The sequence below is a fragment of the Sminthopsis crassicaudata genome, chromosome 4 (genome assembly GCF_048593235.1).
Source record: "Sminthopsis crassicaudata isolate SCR6 chromosome 4, ASM4859323v1, whole genome shotgun sequence".
Taxonomy (NCBI): Eukaryota; Metazoa; Chordata; class Mammalia; order Dasyuromorphia; family Dasyuridae; genus Sminthopsis; species Sminthopsis crassicaudata.
The window spans coordinates 166,757,345-166,775,303 of record NC_133620.1 but is presented as its reverse complement, the minus strand read 5'-3'; the positions used below and the strand labels follow the sequence as shown (position 1 = coordinate 166,775,303).

The 17,959-nt window shown below is 31.4% G+C and overlaps 1 protein-coding gene across 1 annotated transcript in view; it reads right to left on the bottom strand.

The window, feature by feature from the left end:
• MED23 (mediator complex subunit 23) overlaps positions 1–17,959 on the bottom strand; it is a 56,617-nt gene that overhangs the window by 14,942 nt on the left and 23,716 nt on the right. Inside the window, 11 exon segments of the mRNA XM_074309820.1 lie at positions 418–588; positions 4,404–4,584; positions 4,675–4,883; positions 5,776–5,900; positions 7,494–7,657; positions 8,806–8,980; positions 12,587–12,608; positions 12,610–12,730; positions 13,810–14,055; positions 14,923–15,068; positions 17,252–17,395. Coding sequence (XP_074165921.1) covers positions 418–588; positions 4,404–4,584; positions 4,675–4,883; positions 5,776–5,900; positions 7,494–7,657; positions 8,806–8,980; positions 12,587–12,608; positions 12,610–12,730; positions 13,810–14,055; positions 14,923–15,068; positions 17,252–17,395 — 1,704 coding nt within the window.

Genomic DNA, 17,959 nt, shown 5'->3' with positions numbered 1-17,959 from the left:
GGAGTTGAATAGATGCTCAAGTTTTTCTCTTTTAGAAAGGACTGAATAAACTCAAATACATTACAGTAATGTTTGTTTTAAGTATTACAATTTGTTTAAGTAAGCATTTTTAGTTTTATTCAAGGGTAATCAATTATTTAGAGCTTATTTTTAAAGCTCTCTGTAATCTGATTTCTAAAATATACACATATAATATACATTTCAAATAGACACACACACACACACATACACACGATAAATAAATTTGAAGTGTTGGCTCATTCTTTGTTCTTAAAAGTCTATTAAAACAGATAAACTCTCAAAAATTCTTCAAGATATATACAATGGAACCAAACAGGAAAGAACATCATTACTGTTTGCAAAATGAAAAATCTGAAACTTTCATTTAAATGAAAAATAACATTGATTAAAAGGTACCTTGTGATAATTCATATGCTTGGTATGCCAGTCATTCTGCAGCCAGTGCTCTGGAGAGTTCTCCTTCACAAAATCACTTACTCGATTTCTAAAATCATTTGGCTTCAGCAACAGCAATTGAATTATGAAATAACAAACCTGAGCTTCATTTCCTTCATGACTACGCATAGCCTTTGGTGAATCAAAGACAGAAAAAAAAAAAAAATGACAAAAGGAAGACCTCCAAATATAATCACTTAAAAACTCATAACAGAGAAATAAATTTAAAATTCGGGCTACTAATAGGAAATTTTTTTTCTGGCATAGTCAATACTTAATAGTGAAACTGTACAATAAAAAAACCCTATTTTATTTATATGTGTATGATGAATGCAACGCATCAAAATCAGTAGTATTTATTTTCATGCAATGTACTGACATTAAGCTTTAATTTCAACTCTGCTAATCTTATTTGCAACATTAATTGTAGCAAATCCTTTCTTTCTAGATAATGCTAAAGCAAAAAAACAAAACCAAAGAATCACAAAGTCTAAATTTGCTTGTTAAAAACAGTTTTACCTTTTTTAAAATTTAATTTTTTTAGATGTATTTTCTAAACTTTTGAGTCCTTTCTATCTCCTGCCTCCTTAAATGTCTAGTTAACACTAAGTTCACTTACCACTAATTCAACCTGCACTTAAAAAAACTGGCCTTCTTAAGTTATGAATTTGATTATCTCCCTGCTATGCAAAAAACAACAACAATAAAAACTTTCAAAAGCTTCTTGCCATTTTTCAAATAAAACTCAAAATTCAAGGGTTCCTAACCTGGTATTATCAAGATGTATATCATCCCCTCCATCCCTTATGTAAACTATATTCTTCGGCCCAACAACTAAGATCTCTGAATAGTCTACATTTTCTCCCACTTCTGTGCCTTTTCTCATGACACTTACAGACTAGAATGAATTCTACTTCCTTCTATATTTGTTAAGAGCTAGTTCAGATATCACGAAAAGATCTCTGTACAAAGCATTTTTTCTTGATGGATTCTTACAGTATTTTGTATCCTTGTCATAATATTGTTTACATATTGATTTTATAGCATTATATCCTATTACATCACATCTCATTTCATCTCTCCTAAGATGGTAAGCTCCCTCAGAATATGGACTTTTCCATTTTGTATCCTTCCTAGCGTCTCTGCCACAGTTCCTTATTGTAGGAGGTCAATAATTACTTGCTGGATGAATGACTGAAAGAATATTGCTATATCTCTATTTTTTTTTTTTTGAAAGTCAACCAAGGTTGATTAAATACCTACTATATTTGTGTAAGGAAAGATGCTAGATAGGACCTTAGGAAACAAATGCAAAAAGAGAATACCGTCCCTACAATAAGAAGCTTACAAAGAATTAAAAGGCTACATATATGAACACAAATTAAGTAAAAAAAAATTAGGAAATCTGTTATAAGGAATGGCATTCATGAGAGTGAGGAATGATATAATTGGAAGAGAAGGTAATATAAAACCAAATATGAACAATATTTTTAAAAGGAAATTTAGGGAGAATGTACCAATACGGAGAAAGGAGAAATCAGGGAAAACTTCCTGGAGGAGATATTATCAGAAACAAGTCTAAAAGAAAGATGAAGACAAAGACTTGGATAGAAATGAGGAAAGTGTGCATTCTAAGAAAGGAGAACCATTTGTATAAACAAACATAATAGAATAAGCAGCACATTCAGAAAACAATTACTAGCCTGGTTTAGCTAAAACACGGAATATCTAAAAGACAATAATCTGAAATAAGGATGAAAAGTTAGATGGAGTCAGATTATACAGGAATTTCTATTTTTTCCTAGACATGATAAGGAGAAATAGATCAAGGAGACGGCTATTATATTCATCTTATCCTTCCATTCCATTTCCTTCCTTCCCTAATCCTAACTCTTTTATTTTCTTTCCTTTTCATCCATCTATCTTTATTTCCAGGTAAGCAATCCAGGTAAAATATTCAGTGAAGATGCTAACAGATCACCCAGAAAATATTCAGCAGAACTGACAAGAGGATCAAAAGAAGGATTTGAACTGCATCAACAAAATATGGAAGTCATCTGTGCAGAGATAATAATTGAACCTATAAGGATAAATTAGATCAGTAAGGGAAAGAGAGTAGAGAGAAAAGAGGTCCTAGGACAAAAACCTTTGTGGACATCAGACCTAAAAAGCAGCAACTGGATAACAACCCATCAAAGAAAGAGTATGACATATAGAAGAACCAGGACAGAACAGTATCGCCAAAGTTGAGAGAGAAGACAATATTTAAAAGTTGTGGTTAGTAATATTAGAACCCAAAAAGATGAAAGATGACTGAGAAAAGGTCATCTAATTTAACAAGCTTTAATAACCTGGTTTTCACTGAATAGTGGGATTATAACTAGTTTCCAAGAGGTTGAGCAATAAAAAGATGATGAGGTGGAAGCACAAAGGTCTTACTGTATTTTGGAATTTAGATAGGAAAAGAGAAGAGAGATATAGAAAGATTCTACGAAGGGTTTGGCAATGTCAAGTAAAGGGTTCTTTTTAAGGATGTGGTACACATGAACATATTTCTAGACAACAGGGAAAGCATTAATACTCAGGGGAAAAAATGGAGATAAGAATATGAGAAGGAAAGGTTAATGGAGGCAAAGTCATGGAGAAAATGGGGATAAGGTGGGATTTGAGCTTACAGGTTAAGTCATTAGTCTTGGCAAGGAAATCAACTGCCCCCCCCCTTTTGGGAGAGACAAGACTATAGGAAAGTACAGAAATATAACAGGTAGGGGCAGCTAGGTGGAACAATGGATAGAGCACCAGTCCTGAAGTCAGGAGGAATGAGTTCAATTTGACCTTAGACACTTAACACTTCCTGGCTGTGTGACCCTGGGCCAAGTCACTTAACCCCAATTGCCTCAAAAAAAAAAAAAAAAAAAAAAAAAAAAAAAAAAGGAGAAGAAAAGAGAGAAACATAATAGGTAGAGAAGGGGAGATGAGTAAGTTGAAATGTCTCAATTTTTTCAATAAGGTAGTGTACAAGTATATTTATTTTAGAGAGTGTTGTAGAAGAGAAGGGAGATGAGGGGAGCAAATGATTTTAGAATGGTTGCTGAGGAGAGTGGGTTAAAAAAATTAATAAAGGGAGGACAAAAGGAATGTGAGAAATCACTGAAAATAAGCAGAATGATTCAATACTGAACCTAGTTCTTCAAATATGGCCAGCAAACAAAATATGAATTAAAGATAACTATCCTTAGAAGATTTAAGGTTCACTAACCAGTCACCAAAATATGATCACTAATGTTTGGGGAAATTAAAGTTCAATAAATATTATTTATGAATCACTGACAAGGTAGTCAGGAAAATAAATTCTGGGTCTACCACCCTAATCAGATGCTGCTTCTTCATTTTCCCAGGAATTCTGGGAAGTGGGGTAGTTTGACTGAACTAATTACGAGATGTGGTAGTGACTAGAAACTTTTACAAAAGTGAATACATTACTAATAAACAATAATTCCTTACTGCTACTACCTTTTCATCCACCAGTCACAACCTGTAAAGATTGGCAAGAAAATAAAATTACCATTGTTTAAGTTAATTTTTTAATGTGAAACTTTTAGTTCTTTAGAATGGTAAAGCTAAAGAGTTGCCATCTGGATAGAACCAGTATTTGATTATGGGGTAAATAATAATAGCTAGCATGTATATAGAACTTAAACATATATAACTTTTTTGACACATATCATTTCACTTCATCCTCATAAAAATCTGTGAGACAGATGCTATTGTCCCTTTGTATGCATGAGAAAATTGAGGATCAGAAAAGTTTACTGCCTGGAGTAGTACTGGCGGCAGGATCTCAATGTTGGGCTTTCTGAATTCTAACTATCAGAATCTATACTGATTCAGGGAGTAATTCATAGTATCTTCAAGAACAACAAAAGATCTTAGGAATTTATACTTACAAGACAAAGAATTAACCGGTCCAGTGTAACAATGTTGTACTTCCATACCATATCATTGAGGATCTCAATGCATTTGTTGAGTTGCTGACCTCCAGCTGATGTAGAGAACTCATACACCAGGAAATCTGCAAACGTTCTGACGTGAGCTACCAAGGCCCTGGCCCCAATTCTCTCCAGTACTCTACAAAACATAGAGAAACAAATAATGTTATTAATACCCAACTGTACATAAAATGGAATACAGTTATAGTAGATATTCCTAATGGTTCACCTATAGCCAATTTGATTAATGTGATCTGTTTCCAAGAGCATCTTCCAAAGGAGGCAAAGAAAGAGAGGAGGAGGACTTTGCATAGAGAAGAAGTGAGTAATGATGTCATTTTCATTAGTCATAGACTTCCATTTTCTGTATTCTTCCTCCACATTCTTTTTCAAATTAAAACGACTTTCTTGAGGTACATTATTTTGCTTGAAGAATGCCTGAAAAAAGACAAAACTGTAAGTATAATTGTGTATAATGAGAAAAACAGTGGCTTACTAAATTCTTAATGTGAGAGCTATAACTATAAAAAATATATTTTGATAACTGCATTTCAATATGATTGGTTTCCTGGGTAATCCCTTGCAGTAAATTTTATACATTTAAAAACAATGTTTTGAGAAGGGCTCTATATGCTTCACCAATCCACAGCACAAAAATTGTTTCTAACTCATTATTCTTCTCTCAATCACATAACTGAGAAATTGTTTAACTTTAGCATCTCTAATTATATTATCTGTATAATCAAGAAATTGAACTAGATGATCTCTATAAGTCCCTTCCATTTCTATGAGAAAATATGTTCCCATAATGAAATTAGGGGAAAAGTCTTTTTTTCTCTAAAACTCAGTTTCTTTTGTTTTAAACTGACTTCTATTTTTTTCCCCAATGGTCAAAATGATTAAAAAACAATTACATAACTTTTAGAGAATTAATTTTCCCAATCTTTAGTCTAGGTATGCCTAAATTTTAAGGCTCTTTAAATGAGACTGTCTATGTCTTCTGTCCCCAAAACACTATGTAATGTTTTCTGATAATATTTTTTGATTAAAAAAAAAAAAAAAAAAATCTCTGAAATATGAACACATTATCTCTAAACTTGGTCATGAGTCAGAATATATCAAAAAGAATTGCTTACAAATGACTATAATTACCTTTTATGAACTAAATAAAATAAAAATTCAAGGTACTTTATTCAATAAAATATTCAAACTATTCAAAAGTTTTATTCAATAAAATAAACAATCTAATTCAATACTCAATAAATTAATTATTGAAAATAACACATATAAAAATATATTTTCCATAAGGAGTAATTCATTACAGAATTACCTGCAAAGGAGCTGGAAAGCAGCTAAGAGTATGAGAAGCCCAATTATGAGGTGTAAAGCTCATGATCGTCTGAAGTATATCCTTGCACCAAGTCCCCTGAATTGAATCAGAGCCTGTAAAAAAATCTAAACAGACAGACACTTATAAAATTCAATTCAACTAAAATTTGAGAAACATTTATTTAGTATTTAAAAAATTGTACAAGATGCCAGGAGTAAAAAGATAAAAGAGTCCCTCCCTGCCCCTCAATGAGTTTATATTCTATTGATGGGAGTAGGTACACAAAAAGGCAGACTTAGAATAACAAAGATACAAATAAGTAAATTAAAAAAAAAAAAAAAAAAAAAAATTCAACCTCCCTTTCTCCAAGGATCAGAAATGGTTCTGCATCATAAGTGGTACCCTACTTGATCTTGATAGAAATTAAGAATTTTAAGAGGCAAGGATGAGAGTTCATTTCAGATGCAGGGAATAGTCTTTGAACAGAAATCATTTCACTAATTTTGCTGAAGAAGACATGAAAGAGACATGAATTAAGTCTGAAAAGACATCATTTGCTGGACAGATCATGAAGGGTCCTAAATGACGAATTGAAGAGTTAGTATGTTATTCTAGAGTTTACAGTTTAGAGATAAGTTCAGCTCCATGTGAGAAAATTTTAATAATTTTATAAAAACGTTTTTGAGATAAGAGACAAATGATAGGCTATACTATAATAGTCCAGACAATTTGAAACAGAAATCATCTAAATAAAGAAAAGGAACAGAAATAGCTAGATTCAATCATCAAACAATTATATTCCTAAAGAATAAAAAACATCAGGTTATGACACTAAAAATAAAAGATCAAAAACAATTCTGTAATTCCTGTGAGACTTACATTGGAATAAGATGAATTTGTACTCTTTTGATATAAAGGAGGCACAGAAATAAAATTATATATATATATGTAATATTAATAATTATATATATTATATTAATAATTATATATATTATATTAATAATTATATATATATATAAAGAGTCAATGAAGTGAGAATTTGTTATGATTTTAGAATCTTTCAGGTCATCAAAAGCAAAACATTTAGGAGTAAGATAGAATTATTTTGTTCATATATATTAATTTTATTTCTATGGCTTCTCAAAGAAAATATCAACTCAAGTCTTAAATTAGGAGTGCCAATTTCAGTCACAAGTATAATTCCTTCAAAAGTCTCACAGTATTAAAAAAAAAAAAGTATTTAAAATTTGCTTCATTTTAATTTCCCTTTTAGCTGATGGTAGTAGTGATTTGGTAACTAGTATTCTAGTGGAGTAAAACCATGCTTATTCATTCAAAGTTTCTAATGCTTAAGGGCAAAAGCTATTTCTATAAGATAAGGGATAAAAAATTTGTTATTAAGTCACATAGCTAAAATACATGAGCAGTTTTCTAGAATATGGTTACCAAATGAGTACAATTAATTTAAACAAAATTCATTACCCATGTTTGATTTTCATGAATTATTTCCCTAAAACTTATTAACCAGTTAAAACTGAAATACAAATTGCGTCAAAGTTAGAACACCCTGATGTTTTAAACTGAAAACAACATGTCAGTAGGTAAGATTTCCAAATATAAGAATGGTAATTTTTCTGCAGATATGCTTTGAGGGATGTAGTATAATCAAAATAATATTTAAAGTACTTTTTTTTTTTCCTTGAAAAATTCATTATTACCTGTCACATGAGTTGCTCTGGCTAAGGTCAAAATTAAGGCCCGGTTTAATTCTTCAGATTCAGCTGAAAGCACGGTTTTGGGATCACTAAGGAAACGAGTAAACTGTGGTTGCACTTCAGAACTGCCAAGTGCTGTTATAAGTCTCAGAGCAGTGCTCTCAACACTGAAAGGGGAAAAAAAGTTGTCCAGATTATATGACATTTTGGAAAAACTTTATCTACAATTCCAGTTTTATAAGATATACCAAAAAAATTAAATTCGAAAGTTCTTTAAAAATTAACTTTGTGTAATAATCAACTATGATAGACTCTTCTCAGCAAATCACCAATCCAAGCCAATTCCAATAAAGTTTGGATAGAAAATGTCATCCACATCCAGAGAGAGAGCTATGGAGACTGAATGCAGATTGAAGCATACTATTTTTGCCTTTCTTTCTTTTTGTTTTCTTCCTTTCTTGTGGTTTTCTCCCCTTTTGTTCTGATTTTTCTTTCCCAAAATGACTCACATGGAAATATGTTAAAAATGAATGTATACATATAACCCTATATCAGATTGCTTGATTGCTATCATGTGGAGAGGAAAGGCAAGGAAAGGAAAAAGAAAAAAAAATTGGAACTTAAAATCTTACAAAAATGAAAGCTGAAAACCATCCTTACTTGCAATTGGAAAAAAAAAATACTATTAAAACAAAATTCATGATGCATGCTTCCTGATTTTGCTGACTTCAGTCAAAGCTACTAAGTCTATAGGACACAGAAAGTACAAAGTTCTTTTCATTTGGATACATTGTTTTAAAAGTGGCAAACACACTTTCCCTATATGTGTTTTTAGGATAAAATAACTTACTTGAAGCAAAAAACATTTTTGCTTCTATCAGCCTATAGTGCCTGAGATAGAAAACTAGGATTGTAAAGCTTTCACTATCAGTTCAGAAGTAAAATATTTAATTGAAAGAAAAGCAACTTCTCTATTAAAAAATTTACACTTGGGGGCAGCTAGGTGGCGTGGTGGATAGAGCCTTGAATTCAGGAGGACCCGAGTTCAAATCTGATCCCAGACACTTAACACTTCCTAGCTGTGTGACCCGTGGCAAGTCACTTAACCCCAGCCTCAGGGGGGAAAAAAATTTACACTTGCCCCATTTGGTATTTTTAAATCAAAAGACAAATATTCAGAGTAGAGAAGAAATTTATGCTAATGCAAAGGAACAGAAAAATATATATACTGATGTAGGCTAAGGACTTTACAATGGAACCAAAAGCTCTAACTAGCCCAAAAGAATAAAAGACAATGGCTTCTTCAATGGCTCACCAGAGATGGAGTTGGTTTTGATTGGTTTGGGAAACAGCAGCTAAAGAATGAAGATGACTCAGTAGTTGAACTCGGTAATGAGGCTGGATGTGGTGCATACGGTAGCTGAACATCTCCAGGAGTGTGTGTAAGATTCCCCAAGCATGAGATTTGAAAACAGTAGGCAAGAGCTGACCTTGTGAAAGGATATAATAATAAAGATATTTAGAGGAAAGTAAAATTATACAAACCTCTTCCCAAAAAGAAATTTTATTTGTGATTTTGTTTTCCTACATTGCTATATAATTCTCTTTGGTTACAAGTTCATATCAGGAAATCTTACTCATCTCAATTAGGAGGAAGATCAGTCTGGCAACTTACTTGGAATATTTTTTAAAAATGAAGATATACAATTTTTTAGGTAAACACAGTAATCAGATTAGTAGAGATAATTGAGAGGACTAATATTTCACATAGGTGGCATAGTATATGTATATAGCTGGACTCAAAATCAGGAATTCCTAAGTTTTAATTTTATCAGAAATATTCATTAATTCGGGGCAAATCAATTAACTGCTCTCAATTCAGTTTCCTCATTTGTAAAATGAAGATATGAGTATCTAACTTACAGGACTGTTGAAAGGAGCAAATTAAATTCTTCAAAAAGGAATACATAAAGTATTTTTGCAAACAATAAGGCATATCTAAATGATAGCTTTTACTATTACAGAAATTCAATAAAGATTTATTAGGACAATATGGCACACTTAGAATAGAGATGAAAAACAACAATGCTCCTGGCTTCATAGGAGTTTTCAAAAGAATACATTCCTACTGAGGAAGTGATAGGGACAAAGAAGGAATAGAAAGGACCTAGGAAAGATCTGAGGGGAGAATAGGACCTCACTGGGAATTAACTGTTATTTATTTACTTAACTTTATTATTTTGCTCAGATATATATATAATTTTCTCAGCTAAGAAAATTTTATCTTAACAGATGCAGAAACTTTGTAGTAGCAAGGAACTTGATGCTTTCAGTTGGGAAATGGCTGAATAAGTTATGGTATAGGAATGTAATAGAATATTATTGTTCTATAGGAAATGATGAACAGACTGATTCCAGAAAAGCCTGGAAAGACTCATGAATTGATGCTGAGTGAAATGAGCAGAACCAAGAGAACATTATACATATTAACAATAAGATTGTGTCCAACTATGATGGACGTGGCTCTTTTCAACAATGAGGTGATTCAGGTCAATTCCAACAGACTTGTGAGGGAGAGTATTGGTACTGAATGTGGATCACAATATAGTATCTTCACCTTTTTTTGTGGTGGTTGGTTGTTTGCTTGTTTTTTTTTTTTTCCCTTTTTTATGTTTTTTTCCTCTTTTGATCTGACTTTTCTTGTACAACATGACAAATATGGAAATACGTTTAAAAGAATTGCACCTATTTAACCTATATCAAATTGCATACTGTTTTGTAGGGGGGAAGTTAAGGGAGGAAAAGAAATTTAGAACACAAAGTTTTACAAAATTTAATGTGAAAAACTAGTATTTGGAAAACAAACACTTTTGAAAAAGATAGATGCATAAAAAGCTCTTGATAAAATACAAAGTCCATTACTAGTAAAAAACAAAAACAAAAACAAAAACAATGCTCAAGAACATGGGAATAAATGAAGTTTTTCTTAAAATGTAAAAAATCATTAGCAAGCATTGGTTGAAATGGGGATAAGCTAGAAGACTTCCCAATGAGACTAATGAATCTAGTATATCCAATATCATAATTATTACTCAATATTAAACTAGAAATCTATAGCTATAGCAATAAGAAAAAGAAATTGAAAATATTAGAATAGGCAATAAGGAAACAAAACTATCACTCTTTGCAGATAATATGAGGGTCTACTTAGAAAATCAATTAAAAACTAATTGAAATAATTAATTTCAGCAAAGTTACATAAGATAAAATAAATCCATATAAACCATGAGAATTTCTTTATATGATCAACAAAGCTCAGTATTAAGAGTTAGAAAGAGAAATTCCATTTAAAATAACAATAAACAATATAAAATATTTGGGAGAACATCTGCCAAGATAAACCCAGAAACTATATGAACATAATGACAAAACACTTTTCACACATATAAAGACAGATTTAAACAACTGGAAAAATATTAACTGCTCACAGGTGGGCCAAGCCAAAAGATTAAAAATAATAATAATAATAACAACAAAATATATCTGGAAGAACAAACGGTCAGGAACATAAAGGGAATTAAAGAAAATAAATGAAAAGGAAGGTGGCCTAACCATACTAAGATCTCAAACTATTATAAAGTAATAATCATCAAAATAATCTGGTACTAGCTAAGATTCAGATGGATCTGTACAATAGATTAGGTCCATCATATACAGTAGTAAATGGTTATAATAATCTAGTGTTTAGCAAACCCAAAGACCCAAGCTCTTTGGAGAAGAACTCTTTATATGATGAAAATTGTTTAGGAAAAATATAAAGCAGTTTGGCAAAAAACAAGGTATAGACAAATTTATCAAACCACATACCAAGATAAAATCAAAATGGGTACATAGTACAGACAAAGAATGATAACATGCAAATTAGGGAAGTAAAATAATTTACTTATCAAATACAATATGGGAAGATAATAGGATCAAAGAAATAGAGAATATTACAAAATATAAAATGAATAATTCTGATTACATTAAAGTTTTTGCACAAACAAAATCAATACAACCAAGATTGAAATCAAAAATCTGGGAAACAATTTTTATAATAAGTGTCCCTGATAAAGGCCTCATTTCTTATAAACATATGTAGAACTGAACAAATTTATGTGAATATTAGTGATTCCCCAATTGATAAATGGTGTGAGGATAAAAACAGGAAGTTTTCAGATGAAGAAATCAAAGTTATCTATGGCCATATGAAAAAAATATTTAAAATTACTATTGATTACAGAAATGCAAATCAAAACAACTGAGGTTATCATCTTTCATCTATCAAATTGACTAACATGAAAGAAAAGGAAAATGATAAATATTGTAAGGAATGTGGGAAAACTGTGACATTAATACTCTGTTGATGGAATTGTGAACTGACTCAATCATTCTGGAGAGTAAAATGGAATATGCTGAAAGGACTATAAAATTAGGCATACCCTCTGCTCCAGTAGTGCCATTACTGGGTTTGTTTACAAAAGAGATCATAAAAGAGGGGAAAAAAACCCACATATACAAAAATGTTTATAGCAGCACTTTTCTGGAAACTGAGCAGATGTCTATCAATTTGAACAAATTGTACTGGAATACTGTTGTGGTGTAAGAAAAGTCTGAGTAGAATTATTTCAGAAAAACTTGGAAAAGACTTTCATAAACTGTTGCAAAGTGAAGTAAGCAGAACCAGAACACTATACACACTAACAATGCTATACAATGATTGATAGTGAATGACTTAAGATATTCTCTGCAATACAATGATCCAAAAGAATTCCAAAAGACTCATGATGAAAAATGCTATCCACCTTCAGAGAAAGAAGTGATGGTGTCTAAATGAAGATTGAAGCATACTATTTTTATTTTCTTTACTTTTTTTGTGGTGGTTTTTTTTTTTTAGGGGGAAGAGAACAAGAGGTTTCTGTCTTTTACAACATGACATGTATATGTAAAATAGACCTATGTCAAATTGCTTACTACCTTAGGGAAAGGATAAACTCAAAGTTTTTTTTTTAAAAAAAGAATAAAATGCTAAAAAAGAAAAGAAAATTTGCTCTTACTAATAAATCCTTTAATGCCCAAGGGATTCTATTTCCATATAAACCAGTAAACGACTGTAGGTTTCTACTAGAGCTGGGGCCAATGCCACACTGGATTTTGCATGTGCTAATTTTATTACCCTGGTAGCGATGCTGTGAATTAAGCTGTAGTAAAAGAAAGAGAGGGAAAAAGGGAAGTTCAAATTAGATATGACTTGACAATGATAGCTCGATTTATAAATGCAAATTTTAATAAAATTGCAAAGCACTTTTCTCATAATAAATTCATGTTATTACTCTCATTTTTCAGGTTAAAAAAAAAAAAGAGGTTCAAAGGGATTAAAAAATTTGCACATAATCATTTGACTAATAAATTGCAGAGGTATTATATCTTTTGCCTCCAACACACGTGACAATCCTTCCATTATGTCACTGCTATTCCACTTTCAAACATCTGAATCAATTACTTTTTATTTAATGGTATTCAAGTCAGCAAACTTGATACTAAATAGTTTTCAATCTTAACCATTTACTAAGTGCTTATCATGTCAGAAATTGTGCTTTAACAAACTTATTGAAATACTAAATTCAGCAGTTTTCTTTTGTGAATCCCATGAAGACACTGCTTATATCCTCTAAGAATTTAATTCTATATTGTACATTAAATGCCTGTTCCAATCAAAGTATAATGCTAATTGCTGATACAAAGAAGAAATAAAATTCCTGTCTTTAAAAAGCTTACAAATTAGAGGCAGAGTTAAGGATTTAAGACATGTACATAAATATGCTAGACTCTGATAAATGCCTAAAGGAGGTTAATGAGAGAAGTGTGTGTGTGTGTGTGTGTGTGTGTGTGTGTGTGTGTGTGTGTGTGTGTAGAATCAAGATAGCAACATGCAATGAAAAAGTTGACATCTTAGTTGAGATTTGAAGGATTTCAACAGGTAAAGATGTGGAAGGGATCTATTCTAGGCATGGAAGATAGTATATGTAACTCCATGTTGGGATCAACATAGAGCAGGATGAGATGAGGGATTGATTGGCTTGTAGTATTTTGGAGTGCAGGGCATGTGAAAAAAAACCTAAAAAGTAAAATGAAGCTCTGTGTGTGTGTGTGTGTGTGTTTGATAGACAGATAAAGCATATGCACATACAAGACACAAAGACAAAAACTTAAAAAAATTAGTAAACTGTTGATATCAACTGAAAATAACATAAGACCCAAAGTAAATGAAAAAACATACCTCATTTTAGCATGCACTGTAAGGGAATCCAATAGATTCATTGGTAAGGGGGTGATAGATCCTGATGCCATGCAATTAATTCCAGGAAGAGAGATTCTCATATTTCCATTGCCATAAATAGTTTCTACTAGTACTCCCATAGGTAATGTGAAACATTCTGAATTTGTAGAGTATGCATTACACAACAAAGCAATCTTATAGTCATTCATCTGTAAATTTTTATTTCGAAGACTTTGTTGCAAGAACCTATAAATATTATGTTAAAAATATGAAAATGAAAAACATATGAAAATTAAATTAAGTAAATAATATTAAGTTAAATAGGAAAATAGATGTAATATCCCACAAAATATAGTTGTAATACATTTTGTTTTTTCATTTTCAATTTTTCATTTTTACTCTTTGTTCAAAGAGATAAAAGCTTAGATCCTGAAGGTGCCATGTTTTCCTGTCCCAAAATACAAAACACCAACACACATACACACATATAAGGATTCTAGGTAGATTCTAAACAGAATGTTTATAGATTATTAGACAATTCCTCAAGACTCTCAAAAAATTGGAACAGTGGGAATTTGACTTTGAAATAATATTTAATATAATGCTATTTCTGAACATATGAAGAACTGCATATTTACGGTTTTTTAAAAAATGCACATTATAAGTAAGAGTAGCAAAAATGCTAAATGAATCAAGAAATTAGTACATAGTGTGTAAAGACTAATATTAGAACACAATAATTTGCAAATTAATGAATTATGGGGTAACTTATTACTTGTAATCTTAAATAAAACACTTTATACTTTAACCAAGACATTATCATAAGTGCTACCTAAGGCTTGATTTTTAAAAGGCAATATTTATGGAATTATGAAATATTATCATTATTTGTGAATACCAATCACTTTATTGAGGCTATAAATTATTAATTTAGAAAGCATTATTGGCATTCTAATAAAGCTGTTAGATCTCTGCTGTAGACGCTAACTAGTCTTTCAACCATAGCTATAATACACATATTATTACATAAATAGAATTAGTTTCAACAGTAACTCCCAAATCCACTTATTTCTATATAATTTAAAAAACAACAACATGAAGCTATTGACTTACTCATGGTGAAGTTTTAGGGAGTGAGGTATAGGAATCTGTAGTTTGGAGTTGTCATTTTGAGCCTTCCTGTTTAGATGTATCCAAATACATGTCATTGCAAAAGCATGGGTTGATTGGGGTTTGTTAATATTTGGCACAGGAATACACTGAGAAAGAGCATATTTGTATATTATCACACACAAAAAAGAAGCAATGTTTTAGGTATTCTTATAAATGAAAATCATCGATCTCTAGAATTCAAATATTTTAATCCAATTCTCTTATTTTTTCATATAAGGAAATTGAGAGAGCTTAAATAACACATATTAAGTCACAGATGGAACCCATTTTTGGGTTTTCCCTTATAATTCACAAATACTAAATTCACTTAACAAGGAGCATTTACTAAGCTTCTATTATATATAGATTACACACAACTATATATAGCATGTGCTAATCTGGGAGTATAAAGACAATGAAATAGCTCCTCTTCATATATATGAAAAAATATTCACAGCAGCAATTTTAATGATAGGGAAAACTAGAAACAAAGTGTGTACCCAATCAATTACTAAATACATAATAGAATACTTTAATAGAATGATAGTAGAATATCATTATGTGTTTAACCATTCCTCAGCCAATGTGTATACACTTTGTTTCCAGCTTGTCCTATCATGCCAAAAGAAAATTTTTAGAATCCAGACAAAAATAGGAAGACGTGCTTGAATGGATGCAAAGTGAAGTGACCAACATGTTACACTGATGACCACACTCTACCTTCTTGTATACTCTCTCCTCTCTGGGTTTTTCTAACTATCTAAATTATGCAGTCTGAGCACTGCTGATTTATTATTTATAATCTGTCCCCCTGAGTGTCGTTTGTTCACAGCCTTCTCTTCTTTATATATACTCTTAGTGACTTTATCAATTTTTATGGTTCCACTGTCATTTCTACAAAGGTGATTTCCAAATGTACACCTAACTCTAGGTCTCCTGAGTTCTAACCAACATCACTAAATACCTACTGAGCATTTCTAATTATATGTTCCATAAGTATCTGGACATATCTAAAATAGAATCATCTTTTATCCCACCTCTATCCAACCTATCCTTCTTTCTAACTTCTCATTTTTTCTTACTCCACATTATTCATCAGTTGCCAAATCATGTTGTTTCTAACCCCATAATATCTCTCATAGAGATCCTCTTTACTTCACAAGGTACCACCCTAGTTCAAGGCCCTAATTACCTTTAGACAGGATGACTCCAATAGTCACTTAATTAGTTTCAACTCCCTCTCCACGAAAGTTGCCAACATAATATTCCTAAATATTACTCTCCTATTCAATAAACTTCATGATTTCCTATAGCAACAGTGAAGTGGAAGAAAGGATAGAATAATGGACTTTTGAGATAATTCAGATCCTGCCTCAGTTACTTACTAGCTGTGTTTCTTCTGGCAATTCAGTTAACTCTTCTCTGTTTAGCTTTTACAGCTTTTTATATTCTGGCTTCTGCCTATTTTTCCAGGCACAATTATACATTATGGTCTTTTGTGCATGCTTTAGTTCAATCAAGCTGTTCTACTTGCTGCTCCTCATAAATGATATTCCATTTCCTATCTCTATGTCTTTAAGTAGGTTGTCTCCCATGTCTGGAAGGCATTCTCCTTTTTACCTCTTTATTTTCCTTTAAGATATCTCACCCAACTTCTTTTGTGATATTTTCTTACTTTGAGACCTTTCCTGATTTCTTCCAGTCATTAGTGCCAGGCCCCTCAACCCAATTAGTTGTAGTTACTGATACTTGTTCATGATACTTCATGCCTCCCCTTCAAAATATAGTCTTTGAGAGCAGGGTTGCTATATTTTTGTCTCTGCATGCCTAACATAAAAACACAGAGTACTTAATAATACTTGCTTTTTTGATATGTATGGAAATAACAAATGGCTAAAACAACCAAAAAAGCATCAATAATATATATATATATTTTTTTTTTAAGGAAACATGAGAATTTGATAATAAACTCTGTATCAAATGTTTTAAGTCTTAGATTCTACTACTTCCTCTATCTACCAGTTACATAATGACCCCGGGCAAATTACAACTCTTTTATATTTTAGTTTTCTCACCTGTAAAAGGACTTTGAAAATCAAGTAGTTCATCAATTCATTTCATAGATAAGAAAACTTCAAGTCCAGAATTACATAGCTAATAATAATTAGCTAGAACCCAGGGTTTTTTTGACTTCCAGCGTGTGTTCTTTCCATTACCTCTCTTTAATATACTACCTAAACCTTTAATATAAATTCAATTATGTTGCTTTCCACTTAATAATCAAACTTACCTCTTTTTCTGGATAAAGAAGATCAAAGAGCTTCATAACAGGGAGAAAATCAGCTAATGCATTTTTCTGAATACTTCCAGAAATGAATTGTAGCAGTACCCACATTAAATGGTCTCTGCCTTTAATAAGACCTCGCCCTGCTAACTGTAAAAGATGTTTGGAAACATAGATTAATTTTTAGTTAACCAACACTGATGGGAGCTTTCATTATAAAACAGAAGAATTTTGACTGCAGAATCTGTGCAATATAATTTCTATTCTGAGAAAATTCGTGTTCTAACTTTAGTATTTGCAAAGTATTTCAATTCTTCAAAGGTCCATCATTTAAACTGGTTTGATGATTTTCAAGCCTAAGACACAGATTACCATTTCCATATCTTAGATGACTGGCTTTTGTGTAATGGCTAAAATAAACATGGTGGTTGTCTCTTGGCAGCTAACTTTCTGGTAATGGAACTTTAAAAAAAATCTACTCTAACAGTTATCTTTGCTTAGAATACATACACCTTATAATAAAATGTGTAGGTATAGCAATGACAGTTTGCTTTATTACTCAACTTACTATCATTTCAGAGATATAATCTTAACCTACCTTATTAGATAATAAAAAAGATAAAATGGTCTGTCAAAGATCATGATAGAGCTGAAACTTAGTTTCAGGATTTCTATCTGTCAACACTAAAACTATATCATTAAATTATGTTCTTT